This window comes from Parasteatoda tepidariorum, chromosome 2 (genome assembly GCF_982258835.1).
Source record: "Parasteatoda tepidariorum strain Cologne lab strain chromosome 2, Ptep-v5.0, whole genome shotgun sequence".
NCBI lineage: Eukaryota > Metazoa > Arthropoda > Arachnida > Araneae > Theridiidae > Parasteatoda > Parasteatoda tepidariorum.
Window position 1 is genome coordinate 28975160 of NC_141756.1, and position 15464 is coordinate 28990623.

The window sequence follows — 15464 nt, forward strand, 5'->3', positions numbered from 1 at the left end:
ACTTATAAGTTTCTCCCTTTTTGTCCTCTTCTCTCTCATCAAATCCCGACGGAAAGTTGATAAACATTTTTTTCTACTACTTACTAAGAGGGTAGTACAAAAATGTTAAACACTATCCCCAACAATACTATTCCAACACCCGGCTAAATAAGTGGATATGGTTGGTGGAGGATTATGGTTTTGGTGAATTTTTCATAGTTTGGCCAGGGTCATATATTTCAGGTTTTTTTCTTAAATATGAATTCTGAGACGTACGTCGATATGCTAGGTAATGCTACTCTACCATCTCTACGGCAATATTCAGGAATTACCACTCTTTCAGAAAAAACAGCTCCATTTACACATTGAGATTAGCGCAGTCATAGTTTGACGAAAGGAGAGTACAAAAATTGGAACTAGTTATACTTGACTGATCTAAATAAATCTCATAGAACAACTCTGGGATGAATTAGAAGGCAGATTATGTATAGCCAGGCAACCAAAAATCATCTCTTTTATCCTTTACTTTAGTTGTGACGGACACCTGGAAGTCGATTCTTATGGTCATCACTAACAAAAAAACTGGTAGTCCGTAGAAAAGGGGAACAACATCATGTAAATATAGACTCAGAAGTTGCCGAGTTAATAATATTCCGGGTCTAGATACTTTTGTTCCGATAACATACATTCGTCCCGTCGATTTGGATTCAGTCTTATGCAACTAAGCGTTAATAAAAATATCAGAAAGAGTACCTCATTTGTCGAAATAGCAATGATTCAGTCTCTCCCCTCTTTTTACCAGTTTCACTGTCTAAACCTCGAATCTTCAGGTTATGTAACGTTTAATCAAGTTCTATGACGAGAGTATTTAACAGTTTTTCGTGTAATAAATAGAAATTTATTGTAGTTTTTTTTATCAATACTTTTAAAGATGGGTTATTTTTCAATCAATGGCTAAACTATGATAAAGCTTAAATTCAATCACAATCATGATATTTTTTAGACATTTTGAGTTATACTTTTAAAATGGGATTTTTGGGGTGAATTATATGTAGTTAAGTTTATTAATATTTAAGGAGGATTATATTATCACTTTTGTAGTGTATTAGTGGGTTTGTGACTGTTTTTTCTCGTGGATCTTTCTTTCTGTTCTGACGTCCATTGGTTGCGTGGCGGCCCGTGTGTGAGTAAACAGGTCAGTCTAGATTCTTTCGCCTAGTTGAGAGGAGAATAAAAGATACGTGAAGAGTGACTGAGGTAGTACTATTAACATCAATACAGCATTTTCTTCCGCTAGAAACATTAAAGTAGGAGTTCCGCAAGGTTCAATTCTCGGCCCTGTGCTCTACCTAATTTATTCAGCGGACTTTCCAAATTTTAATAATATGAGAAACATCACCTTAGCCTTCTACGCAGATGATACAGCACTTATGAGCAGATCAATAAATCCTAAGAAGTCAGTTACTAATCTCAGTAATATCATACCTCATATCGAAGACTGGTGCACAAAATGGAAGGTAGCCATCAACACCACTAAATCCTCACTACTAATTATTAGGAAATCAAATAAAAAGAAAGTCATTTATCCAAATATTACTCTTTTCAATGATACAATACCACTAGTTCGAAAGGCCACCTACCTAAGCGTCACTCTTACTTGTACTTTAAACTGGAATACCCATATTGATAATATTTTTAGCAAAGCGCAAGGAGCCTATAGATCTCTGAAACCAATATTAAACTATAATTCAAAACTATCACTCAAAACAAAACGAGAGCTATACCTCCAATGCATTCAACCAATCATCAGCTACGCAGCCCCTGCATGGAGCACAACCACTGTTACTCAAAAAAAGAAAGTGGAGATTACTCAAAATAAATTCATCAGATATATCACTGGAGCCCCCAGATCCATGAGAATGAAGGATCTAAGACGAGATTTAAAAATCAACAAAATAGATGAGCACATAGCTGAACTATATGCAAGTTTCTTCAGAGATGCACTCTCTTGTAATACGTGCAATTACTTTAAAAATTTTGATTTTGAGCTCATCAAAGACAACATAAAATATAGCCCGGCAACCGCCTTTTTCCTATCCGACGCAGTTTTTTATCAGATAAATTTTGTAAATAGCTGTAAATACTTGTAAATAATTTTGCGCATTTATTATGTATTTCTCCTTTTCTCTGAGGCTATGTGGCTACTGTGCACCTGAGAAGCTCGGGGGTAATACCTCCAGGGGTGGCGAGGCAGTCTGCCACAAAACCTCTTCTCTCTCTTAAACTTGTTTGTTCAATATCTCACTACTTCATTTTAATTTTCTCTCAGTAAAAGGTACTGAACCCCAACTTTCGCCTTTCAGTTGCGCTTCGGCGATTTATTATTTATTTCCACTCAGATGAATTAGTTAGAGCCCCTAGCGGGGCTGATGAGATAACCATCACATATGAGTATGAGTACTGAGGTAGTACCACGGAGAGGACGGAGCTTGCCCGCTAGAAGGTTGATCTGAGACAGCACCGCTGAGAGGATGGATCGTGGTCTTGAGGAAAAGCTAAGCTGAAGTCTCTGGGTTGATGATCAATAGTGATAAGCTGAAGGCCGCTATGTTCGAGACTATGGGCCAAACACAAGTGTACCCATACTGAAAGTCCGGTGTTCCCCGTGTGCCTGCTGCCTTCCTAGGAGAAAGCCTAATGAAATTGGAATAGTTAGAGTACTAGCTATCAGAAATAAGGAATTTGCTTTGTCCACGAGTTTAGCCGCAATTCCGGTGGGCGTTTCAGAAGGTGATCCCTAAATTTATTTTGTACTTATAAAACTTTAATTTTGATTTGGGTACCATTTTAGAAGAATAATTTACCCTAAATTTTAAACTGTTTCTACTGTGTTTTTAGATACATATTTTAAGGAGAGCCATTGATATTTAAGCATGATGACATGTTATAGAGATATCATAATCTAAATTTTAAGTAATTTTAGTAGAGTTAGAATGAGAGTGCATTTTGTTTCTTAATTGTCTTTTTGATAGGGGTTAATGGAATATTATGCCTTAGAACTTTGAAATTGCATTTTATCTAAAAGGTTAATCTTGTGTATAAAATTTTGGAACTTGAAATAGTGTATAATTTGGAGATATTGGTGCACATGTTAGCATTTGGAAATGATTGGAGTTCTGTTTGTTGAGAATTTAGAGTTGTAATAAAATTTGTTTTAAATGTTAAGTGTTTCCAGTAATTCCTTTGTTATTTGTCTATTGTTGAACCTTGGTAACTGTTACCAAAGTTAAATTTAGCGATTACAGCCTAACCAAAGTTTGAAGGGTAACAGTACATCCGCAACGCAAGGTTTAATGCTAGATGTCAAGGTTTTGATAATTTTTTGAGCTATTTTAACTGTAATAAATAGATTACTGGCGATAGTTTGAATAATTGATTTATTATTGTTTCAGAATGTGATTGTGGTAATGAAAATATAGGGTGCACTTTTATGAGTTTTGGAAAAAAATGTCACTGCGACGCGGGGACTGCTCAAAAAGGTGACAAATGTGAAGGTAAGAGGAATTCAAGAACTCCTTATTATTATTCTTTTTGATACATTTAGCTTAAAAAGATATAAAAAGTTGACTTTATATTAACGTATCTAATCCATTTTCATTTCCACACTTTAATTAATCCGCTTTCGTTTTTCGTTGTTTGTGTTTTACAATACAAATGGCAGGCCTATTTAGCAACTAGTTAGTATACTAAAATTTCAACTGAAGCTCCGTGCTTAGTAACTAAAATAACGACAAGCTTAATAACGACAAGCAAAATACTTCTTGTTTTTATACTTCGAGTTTATCTATAATAATATCGTTATATAATTTCAAGCACCTAAAAACTAGCTAGAGCACTTAAAATTTAAAAAAAGTTTCCTTCTAGATCTCAATATTCGTCACCAATATTTTCTAATCCCTAGGAACAGAATTTTTCCAAATATTACCACTCGAAAAAAATTATTGTTATCAAAAATTCCAACTGCTCCCATGAGTCAACTACTTCGATGAGTTCGTTTCCTGATCACTGAAAGCCGAATTGTCATATCGCCAAATCCACCTTATCGCCACTAAAAATTTCGACCAGCTAGAGTGATTAAAATTTTACAGATACTCTGTATCCGATGACGATGCAAATTTCAATGGTTTTCTGTTCATGAGAGTGAGAATTCATTACCAAACATAAGCTATAGTCGCAAATCTATAGTATCGGTCAATTTTAAAATAAATATCTTAAATTTCAATTTAAGCTCTATGCTAATATAAGTTACAATTGTTTCTTAAGAATTGCGAGGAAACAAATTTTTACAATTTTTATTTTCAATCGAAATTTTGATCATGCGAAACTAGAAGGAAAAAGTTTTGAAAACTAATTTATAAATATACCAATCAATACAGGTACTTATTAAAGTTATTAAACTAGCCAGAAACAAATTTCTATTGTTACTTTGATGGCTTTCGGTGATGTGACGCCAAACTGTGGGGAAAGGGGAAACAGAACAAAAGAGTTTGAGGAAAAAAATTAAACTAATTGCACATTTTTTTGACTATTTAAATTTAAAAAAATATTTAAAAAAAGGTAGGGGTGTACAGCATATAAGTTTTAAGAGAACTTTTGAATTTAGTATTATCCAAAACTGAAAATAACAAATTTACATTTTAACTGTTATTTTGAAATTGTGACTGTTATTTTTTGCATTGAGACTGTAAATTTACATTTTTACTTGAAACGTTAAGAGTAACCAGTGATAAATATGCCGCCCTGTGGTAGAATTTGCTCTTCCTGATGAAATTTTGCAAGCATGGTTGAGATTAACCAATTTTATGCCGGACATAGAAATTTTATAAAGTGTAGTTATCTTCATTGAATTATGCTTAAATTACATCCATTAAAATATAAAAGTGTATAAAAAATAATATTTTATTTAAGAGATAAAATGTTGCGTACATGAACTATCGGCCAACTCAATGGACAAATCATTTAGTTTAACGTAAGTTTTTATCCATCATTAATCCATCATAAAAGCATATGTTTAATCTGAAATGTAATAATTATATATTTTCAAAAAATCAAAGAATCCAATAACAGTTTCAAGTTAAAAAGAAAAACTAGCGTAGTTAAAAAAATTCTCAACATTAAGTGTTTACTTCAATTGAAATTTTTGATATTTCATAAATTTCTTCAAACCCTTTGACAATAGCAAGAAAAAATAACGTCAATGTTAATAAAAAATATATAATTGGAATGGTGTATTCACGCCCTTTTAGCCAAAATGCGTTAAGACATTCAGAAGGAGAACTATTTCCCAATAACGATAATTTAACACCTCTTCTCAGTTTTCTTTTTTAAATTAATTGCGGGGTAAGAGCGTTTGTATATCTCACGTACCTATTTTGAAAGTGATAAGTAGAAGTTATGAATATTTTGAGAGAGGGAAAACTAAGAACTGCAGCTTTCATGCATGAAAGACAGAAAAGAAACTAAGAGCTGTATTTGGTGTTATAAAAGCAATCACAATTCACAAAATTTTTATCAGATAAAACAATTTGATGTAGATAAAAAGTTAGACATACATTTTAAAACATTACGGGGGGAGGAAAGGTCATTCATCCAGAAATATTGAATTATAGTGGTTAAATGTTTAATATGTAACAAGTTACACTTCACTGTAATGTATTTAAGATTAAATTATACAAATAAGAAATCTAAGTGTCTTAAGATCATGCTATCTAAGAGTCTAAAGAGTCTAAGAAATCTAAGAGTCTTAAGATCATGCTATCTAAGAGTGTGAAGAGTCTAAGAAATCTAAGAGTCTTAAGATCATGCTATCTAAGAGTCTAAAGAGTCTAAGAAATCTAAGAGTCTTAAGATCATGCTATCTAAGAGTCTAAAGAGTCTAAGAAATCTAAGAGTCTTAAGATCCATCATGCCATTGATCAGAATATTGTGGAGCCTTAACCGTCGGGACCTCTCCTAGCCTACGACAGGCTGTTGCAGAGGTATAATACTTTTTTCAAATTTGTTTATTCATAATTCCAATTATTATTCCATTACAAATGTGAAAAATTTTCTTATTTGCAGTAAAATAGAAAAAGAATAAGATTTTTATGAATTTAATTCTTTAATTAGTACAAAAAAGCGGGAATCGTAGATATTTTTAACTGGCTTTCAGTGGTTGCTTTAGTATCAAAAGTTTCACCAATTTTTTAAAAAATTCTTACTGAAAATTTTTGTTGATTTCAAAAAGCTTATTTTGGGTTATTAAAATTTAAAACTATTGTAAGTAGTTATTTCAATACAAATAAATCTTTTATTGCAGAATGCAACTGTGGACGGAATGGCAAAAATTGCTATTTTGATTCTCAAACAAACAAAAAAGTATGTTCTTGTTCTGAGAATTATAAGCAAAACCATTATGGTGAATGTGAAGGTAAGTCAAGATATTACTGTAACAAATTTATTCAAACCAAAAACAATGTCGAAGTCTTATTTCCAGCTTTATTTGGTGTGTTTTTGAGACTGACCCTCAAAATCATTTATATTAACTTTACTATTCTTTTTTTGGCAACTTAAAGTTATTTAGTTTACCAGATGATAGCTCCATTTAGTAAAGATGAGGATAACAGCGAACGCTCTAATTCTTTCCTTTTCTTTTTAATCGAAACTCTTAGTTTTAAAATTCTGATAAATCTGCAATATTCATTACTTTTTTTCAAGCTGAATAAAAGACATTTTATGTGCTCATTATTAAACCTTTTCTGCCATTTCTTTTTGCATTGCTCTATATACACCTTTTGAAGACGAGTGCAGAGGATCAAAGTTGTGGTGGCATGTCTTTTGGTCACATTTATGGATGTTTCTAATACCATAGCCAATAGCTTTTTGTGTTGCACCATTGCGATGTAACTTTTGGCTTGCTTATTTCATTCTTTTTTACCGTCAAAACTACTGATTTCAACGCAAAAGGAAAATTGTTCTAAAACGACTGTTTCCGAAATAGCATAAAATAGTTTTCTAAATAGCAAAATAAAGTTTTCTAACTTTGGGAAGTAGAGTTCATGGACAGGATGCATCATAAATGTTTCATTTCCCTTTCTTACCAGCGTTAAACATCCTACCCATTTTTAAGTTTACAACTCTCAATGTTCAACTCCGTAGTCTTGTAATTTTTAACCTAACGAAGAAGGCAAAGGAATTATTGGATCAAGCATGTGGACAAGCAAGCCAGAAGACGAGCTAGAGCTAACCTTCGTAAAGGAATTTTTGATGAGGAGTTTCTATTTGTATAAGTTTTGACAGGGGTCAGTGAATGAAGTATATATAAATGGGTACAAAGTTTTCGAGCCAACTCAATCTGCAATAAATCCCGTGGAAGACTCTTTTGCTATGCTAAGTCCTCCCTTCAACCATCTTTTCATTTTGTCATGTAAGTGGCAAATGACCACATGGCTCATGACTACTAAGTTTCCACCTTCTAACATTCAACAGGCAATGATTTCCGATAATAACCTACGTATATGTAACCATGTCCACTTGGAAACATACAATAATTAGATTATCCCACTTAACTGATTCAGAAGAAAACTTGGTGTGAGGTCCTAACAATTAAACTCTTCGTGAGTGTGACCTTGTTCAGCTATCATAGCTTCATAGGTGTCAATTGCTAACTTTCAACTAAGTTTTCTGTTGTGACTAGAGGTTGAACGTTACTGCATTAAAAATCAGAAAAAGGCTTATAAGAATGCAAAAAAAGCCATTAAAAAGGATTTTATAATGAAAAATAACGTCTTAACATAATTCAAAAACATGTGTTATCTTTAATTTTTTCTTATAAATAAAATTATCAATCTTAACTTGCAATTATAAATTTAGAGAAATAAGATAATAATAAAAATAAATGTGTGATTTATGAATAAAATAAAATTTAAATAAATAATAGATAAAAATAAATTAGAATTTTTCAAATTTCCGATACAGAAAACATACGAATTGCATTGTTTCATCGAATATTTTCTAAGAAATTAAAAGCTCGCCTATAGCCCGAAAGGAAATTCTTGCTATAAAAAACACCGATCAACTTTCATAATTTGTAATTGAAGAAAATTTAAAGTAACAAGATTCAATGCAAAATTTACATTAAATTATAAGGAAAAAAAGAGGTTTTTCTCACGAGCAAAATGCCATTAAAAATATATGTATATTTCAAACTTCATAAAAATGTTTTTTAACATAAAAGTGAAAAAATATAGATTATAAAAAAATTACCTAAGACACATAAATATCAATAATGCCATATGAAAGAAAAACTAACCAAATATGCAGAAAAAATACAAAATAATTCATTTATCATCAACATCCTAGCTTTGCTATTAACTTAATAAATTGTATTTATCTAGTATGCTATATCTACCGAGGCAAATTAAAAACGTTATCACCCTGAATGTATGTAGAATGCACAAATAAATGTAAATTATGAATGTAGAGTGCACAAATAAAAACACCCTGAATCACTTTCGTTCTAATGATTGGATTTTCACGTACTAAATGTCAATCCAAATGATTCCTGGGTTGACTTTAACTATGATAATTTATTTGTCCTAACTATTAATTAAGTTATGAAATCAGATAAAAAATGCACTCTCTTTAAATAGACATATATATTTTTCTAAATTTCGATTCTTGGCCCTCAAATTAGGGGGAGTAGACACAATTTTGGAAACATTGGTTATATCTTATTGGGAAGGTTATATCTAGAAAGCCATATATATTTGGCAACAAGCTCAAAAGACGCCCAAGCTATATCTCCTTTGCAAACGAGTAATTTAAGATAATCATAGATTATTCAGGAGTGAAATACCAAATTTTATTCCCTTGCTAAGCAACCAGGCTCAGACAATTTAAAAAAATGAAATAAAGTAATGTGATTGTCCGATAAGGTTTGTTTATTAATGGTTTATAGAAAAATGTCTCGAAGTTTCTAGGCAATATGCTTACTTTGAGCTGATTTCTCACCAAAAGGCAAATATTGTTTACTTTTTAATCTCTTTCGAACAGAAAATTTGAATCTATTTATAAATTATTTATTATGATTTTTCAAACTTTTAGAGTTGAACACTTGAACTTTTTATCTGTTTTTATTGGTGGCTCCCGCGTAGTTTTTACCTCTGTGCTTTACTTCGAATTCAAATCAGTCCATAAAAAAAAATTTTTTTCAGAAAAGAATATTTTTCTATCTGATTTCTGAACTTAAAATAAATCCTTCGCAACTAATTAGCATAATTGAGGTCTCCTCGTGAACCTTTAAGATTAAGTTCTAGTACATGAAAATCTGATCATTAGATCAAAAGATTCTCATGGTATTCCGCACATTCTTTTTTGCACACATTTACATTTTATTCATGAAATTAAATTTACAATGAACTAATAAATTTTAATGAATTTGTTTTTCAATGTTTACATTCAAGAAATATTACTGTTGAAATTTACTTTATTTCTTTGCCAAAATTTTTTGTTATAAACTTAATTTTTCTTTCAGAGTGTGATTGTGGATATAATTCCAAAAGTTGTGAGTTTGAAGGTTCTGTAAAGAAGTGCATTTGTGAAGATAAATACATATATTTCGCTTCAAGCGGCAAATGCGAAAGTAAGTTGAAAAAGCTGGATTGAATGTAAATAATCCATAAGTTATTCTTTTAGTAAAATCTAAGGATTTTTTTTGTTGTAAATTTATGGTCCCAAGAACAACATAAACTGTAATTTTTTTACATGCCTTAATTCTCTTTTAAATCTTTCAATAGGTTTGAAAAAGAAAAAATAGTGCAACATTTTTGAAACAGCATAAAGGCTCTGCTCTCTAATTTCAGTGCTTGCTTTGCTTTTATTAATGTTTTTAAGACTATATTATTGTTCAAAATATTATTGTTTCTAACTAATTTTTAAAGAAGACAAATAAATTTTTGATAATTAAAAATAATTATTTGGTCAAGCAAGAAAATAATTTAAAAATATATATTTAGAAAGCAAAGGATTTTTTCGGAAAAAAAATTTAATAATGTAGTTCTAATTCCAACTTATATTTAGTATAGTAAATATTTTACATTTGTGAATATGTGATATTGCTCACTAATTTCAATGCTTGCTTCTCATTTATTAATGTTTTTAAGACTACATAATTGTTCGAATTATTATTATTTCTAACTAATTTTAAAGGAAAAAATTATTTGATTAAGCGAAAAATATTTTTAAAAAATATATTTAGAAAGCAAAGAATGTTTTCGTAAAATTTGTCAATTGTCAAATTTGTAAAATTTGTCAAAATGTGTAGTAATTAATTTTAATTAAGTAATTAAATATTTTTTTCTAGAATGTGATTGCGGGATGATGGCAACTTTTTGTGAACTCACCCCTGACAAGTATACTAGATGCAAATGTTATTCTGGTTATGTTGCTGAGAGAAACAAATGGGAAATGAATGAATATTGCAAAAGTAAATGTTATTTGTGCCTTATTGGGTTAACATTTAAAGTGCAGCATAATTATATATATATATATATATATATATATATATATATATATATATATATATATATATTTATATATATATATATATATATATATATATATATATATATATATATATATATATATATATATATATATATATATATATATATATATTATAATATATATTATAATATATTAAAGAAGCGTACTACCATTGAAAAATAACAAGGTTTTCCAAAGCAATTGGTGTGGAGGGTGGGGAAATCCTTTTTAACCTTGAGACATCTATTTAAAATTCTAGAACATTCTTTAAGCAGTACGACAAGCGGGCAATCTGCTAACAGTAATGTATGTAATCCAGACACATTTCAGCAAAACGTACTCAGTTCAAAATAATTTTCCTTTAGACTCTTATAGCATTATAACACATAATTGTAATACTTTCATTTTTCAGTTCCTCTGCCCTCTGGTTGGAGATTAGCCACCTACATTGAATCTATACTTTTTGGAATCATCATTCTCTTCTGTGCTGTACTCATTTGCAGAAAAAGGTATTCAAAAGATCTATGATTCAATAGTGGAATATTGAGAAAATATCTTTGGTATTAAAATTGGTGCTATATATTGGGTTGGTATGATAGCAATTCGTGAAATAGAGTTTAAATTGTTTCATACAAGAAATGAACTTTAATTAGTCAAATATCTCCGATTTTAATAATAAATATATACTGTTCATTTATATATTAAGTCATTTTTATTAGTTACTTTATGATTCACCATTGATTTCAGCAAAATGGACCATTGTTAGCAAAAAAATCAATTAATTGCGGTAAAAGTAATAACCGAAATAATTTAAAATTTTTAAATAAATGATAATTCGAAAGATATGATATCGAAGCTAAATGTCGATTGCAGCATCACCTTTCAACCCAGCTATAATAATTTCCTATGAATTGCTACAGATGTGTGACACTTCTCATATATATATATATATATATATATATATATATATATATATATATATATATATATATATATATATATATATATATATATATATATATATATATATATATATATATATATATATATATATATATATATATATATATATATATATATATATATATATATATATATATATATATATATATATATATATATATATATATATATAATATATATACATATATATATAATATATATATATATACATATATATATAATATATATATATATACATATATATATAATATATATATATATATATATATATATATATATATATATATATATATATATATATATATATATATATATATATATATATATATATATATATATATATATATATATATATATATATATATATATATATATATATATATATATATATATATATATATATATATATATATATATATATATATATATATATATATATAAAAAGATCCAAAGTTAAATTATACTTATCTTTTTCAGGACGTTAGTAGTTACAATTTAGAAGAAAAGGACATCTTGATTTGATTATTATTATCATTTTTTTTTGCTCTCTGTGAAAAATAAAACGAGTTCACTTTTTGTATCTATCATTTAATAAATCGTTTTTAATAGAAGATGGTTTTAATTTTTTGTAATTTTGTTTCTGTGTGTAAAATAAAAACGTTGGACTCGTATTTGCGAGAATGGAAGTAAGAAAGGCCGTGAAAAATCTCAGTGTATTAAATAATGACTGGTGCCCGTGAATCTGTTGGGGTCACAAAGTACTCCAAGTTCCTCTAACATATTAATACCTTTGTGGACGCTGAATTGGAGATTGATTGTTCCCTGATACAGGGCAAAATTATTATCCGTAGATGAAGGAATGGAGTATGATAGGGTCCTCTCTGTAAAACGGGCTGTGACGTGTGTGTGGCTGAATTCGTATTCTTGAAAAAAAAAAACAGGAAACACATCCGTCACTTGATTTCAAGAAAGACTTGTTGATATTGACAACCGACATAAGTAAAAATAACATCATAAAAGGTAATGGTCGAAAACAGTCATTGTTGTCGAGGCCTTGTTATTAATCATGTGACAAGTTCCATAATTAACAAAGATGATCTAAATTTCTTTGGTTGTCATAAGCATAAAATTAATATAAGTTAAAAGTTAATTTTAGCACGTTAAATATTCATTTATCACTTATTTAATGGTACTTACCTTTGAAAATTTGTGTCACCTAGGTGTATAGTCAATCAAAATTTCGATTCCAGAGTGAACTCCTACAAAAGCAGATATGAAAAGTAAAATTCCCTCCAGATTTGAACGATTTAAGGAGTGTAACTAAATATAACTTTTTAGTCTTGCTGTTGTAAATCACTGAAAAACTCTTTTTTTATAAAAAGAAAAAGAAGGAGAAAAGAGTAACGAACAAAGAAAACTTAGATATTCAATGAATCAAAATTTTTTAAGTAAACAATTTTTACATTCAGTCCGCTTATTTAGTTATTATCAATAATCCTCGGTTATTATTAATAACAGCTGATTAGGATGGGAAAGGTAAAACCTTTCAAATACAGAATAAATCTATATTGAATACAATAATACAATGTTTAGTATACAGGGAAAGAGAATTTCAGAAAACGGTCCTTGACGTTAAAAAAATAAAATAAATGATAAGAAACACTAGTGCAGAGGGAAATGCCTGTTTTAGCTCTAAAAACAAATGACACAGATTGGTGTTGACTTCACAGCAGTTCCTTATTAATGGGGGGAGGGAAATCTGATAAATATTTGACCTACTAGGCCAGGGGTGGCGAACCTTTATGCACCAACGTGCAATTTTTTAAAAAAATTGTTTAATGAAGTCATAGACGTGCCGTAAAAAAATTTTGACTTCGTGATTATTGGGAAAATAATACGTATTACTAAACTGCTGTTTGTAGAAAATGCAACACCATGAAAGAATCATCAGAATCAAATGAAATTTAATGCAGAAACGACTTGTACTGATACAAATAAATGATGAAATTTTCAAAACAAAAGAAACAAATTAAGCGTCCGAAATCAGTATTTGGTGCAGCCACCACGCGCTGCAATAAGTGCTGCTATACGACGTGGCATGGAGTCAAACAGATGTTGAATATCTGCTTGAGGAAGAGAATTCCATATCGCTTGTATGCGCAACCAAAGTTCGTCTTTGGAAACTGCAGGACGCGGATCACGAGTGAGACGCCGACCAACCATATCCCACACGTGCTCAATAGGCGACATATCCGGCGAATAAGCTGGCCAAGGAAGAAGTTGCATGCGTTGTGCTGAACAGAAGTCTCTAACAGTCCGCGCAACATGTGGGCGTGCATTATCCTGCTGAAAGATAGCTCCAGGGATGCCTTGAAGGAAAGGAACGACTTCGGGCTGTAGCACTTCACGGACGTATCTGTTGCTATTGAGATTACCCTCAATTCGTATCAAATTGGATCGTCCATGATACGAAATCGCACCCCAGACCATAACTCCGGGTGTTCGACCACTATGTCGTTCAATAATACACTCAGGAAGGCAGCGTTGACTGGCATAACGTCTAACACGAACACGGCCATCATGGGTCTACAAATTGAAGCGTGATTCATCTGAAAAGACAACTTGGTGCCAATCAGCTCGCCAGTCTCTGTGCTCAAGAGCCCACTGCCGACGCAGCCGTCGATGATCCGCCGTGAGGGGAATCCTGTATAATGGCACCCTTGCACGCAATCCACGGCGCAGCAGACGACGACGAATTGACGAAGCCGACAATTGTACACCTGTAGCAGTAGACCAATGTGCTGCCAGCTGCCTGGAGGAAGCTGTGCGATCATTCACCGCCATGCGGAGCAGGTGTCGATCATCGCGCTCTGACGTCACCTTCTGTCGTCCAGTGCCTGTTTTTCGAGTTGTTCGGTGCTCGTCGGTCCACTGCTTCCAAACTCGCATCACTGTGGAACTGTTCCGCTGCATACGAGCTGCTATTGCGCGATAGGAAAATCCTCCTTCTCGAAGGCCGATTATCCTCCCTCGTTCAAACTCCGTAAGTTGCTTGAATTTCTTATTCTTCCGTCGTGGAGGCATACTCAGGTCTCACTAAACGTTTGCCACTAACAAATAATCATAGACTATTTTCAACGTCCCGCTACAGCACTTTATTTATACGCTTTCAGCATCAATTCAGAGGGCGCTGCGCGCGCCACGCACGCGCGATGGCTCTGAAACTTTATTAATTTGCATAATATCCTATAATTGACATTTGCTGCGAATTTCATTTGATTCTGATGATTCCTTCATGGTGTTGCATTTTCTACAAACAGCAGTTTAGATACTATCAGCTCCAAACTCTTTATTCACTATGAAAAAAGACTATATTTTGCAATGTCTCAGTTATACGCGCAATTCAACTTAAAGCAACATGACTCCTGTTGTTGCAGCTTAGATGACAAACAACTTTAGGTTGTAAGATGTTAGTTTAAGCAGGGACTGTTAATTTTTTTTGCTAGTTATTTATTGTTAGCTTGTTTTTTATGGTTATTGTTCATTTGATATTAGTTATTAATTTTTTGTAAGTAATTGGTTTTTTTTTGTGAATTATAATTTTATTTGTTAATATGCTTCATAGTGAACTTCGTGATCTGTGGCGTGCCCAGAATATTGTGTCACGTGCCATAAATGGCACGCGTGCCATTGGTTCACCATCCCTGTACTAGGCCTAAAACCACATTAGTGTTTTCTCAGAGATTCGTCTATGAAGGGCAGCAAAAACCCTTATAATTTTTAGGGCCTAGGATTTTTCCTATTTAAGGGCAGTATTCAACTCCTGTTTCATTTGCATTGTAGATGCGATCACTTTCTAAAAGGATATCAGGATTACTTCCCCCTTCAAGATTCCTCTACAGTTCTTTAATCCACTCTTGAATATTAATATCTGTAAG

At 31.3% G+C, this 15464-nt stretch overlaps 1 protein-coding gene across 6 annotated transcripts in view; it reads left to right on the plus strand.

Annotated features, from left to right (window-relative positions):
• Positions 1-15464, plus strand: part of LOC107454911 (uncharacterized) — a 33323-nt gene extending 17859 nt beyond the window's left edge. For 2 of the 6 annotated variants that reach the window (XM_087157094.1, XM_087157093.1), the window contains exons 6-11: positions 3432-3533; positions 6338-6448; positions 9554-9661; positions 10382-10504; positions 10976-11072; positions 12004-12137. In XM_087157094.1, the coding sequence (XP_087013220.1) occupies positions 3432-3533; positions 6338-6448; positions 9554-9661; positions 10382-10504; positions 10976-11072; positions 12004-12025 (563 nt within the window). In that variant the 3' untranslated portion in view covers positions 12026-12137. Of the gene's footprint in view, positions 1-3431; positions 3534-6337; positions 6449-9553; positions 9687-10381; positions 10505-10975; positions 11073-12003; positions 12138-15369 lie in introns of those variants that run through there. The other 4 variants (XM_087157092.1, XM_087157091.1, XM_087157095.1 and 1 more) reach the window with 3 other exon arrangements.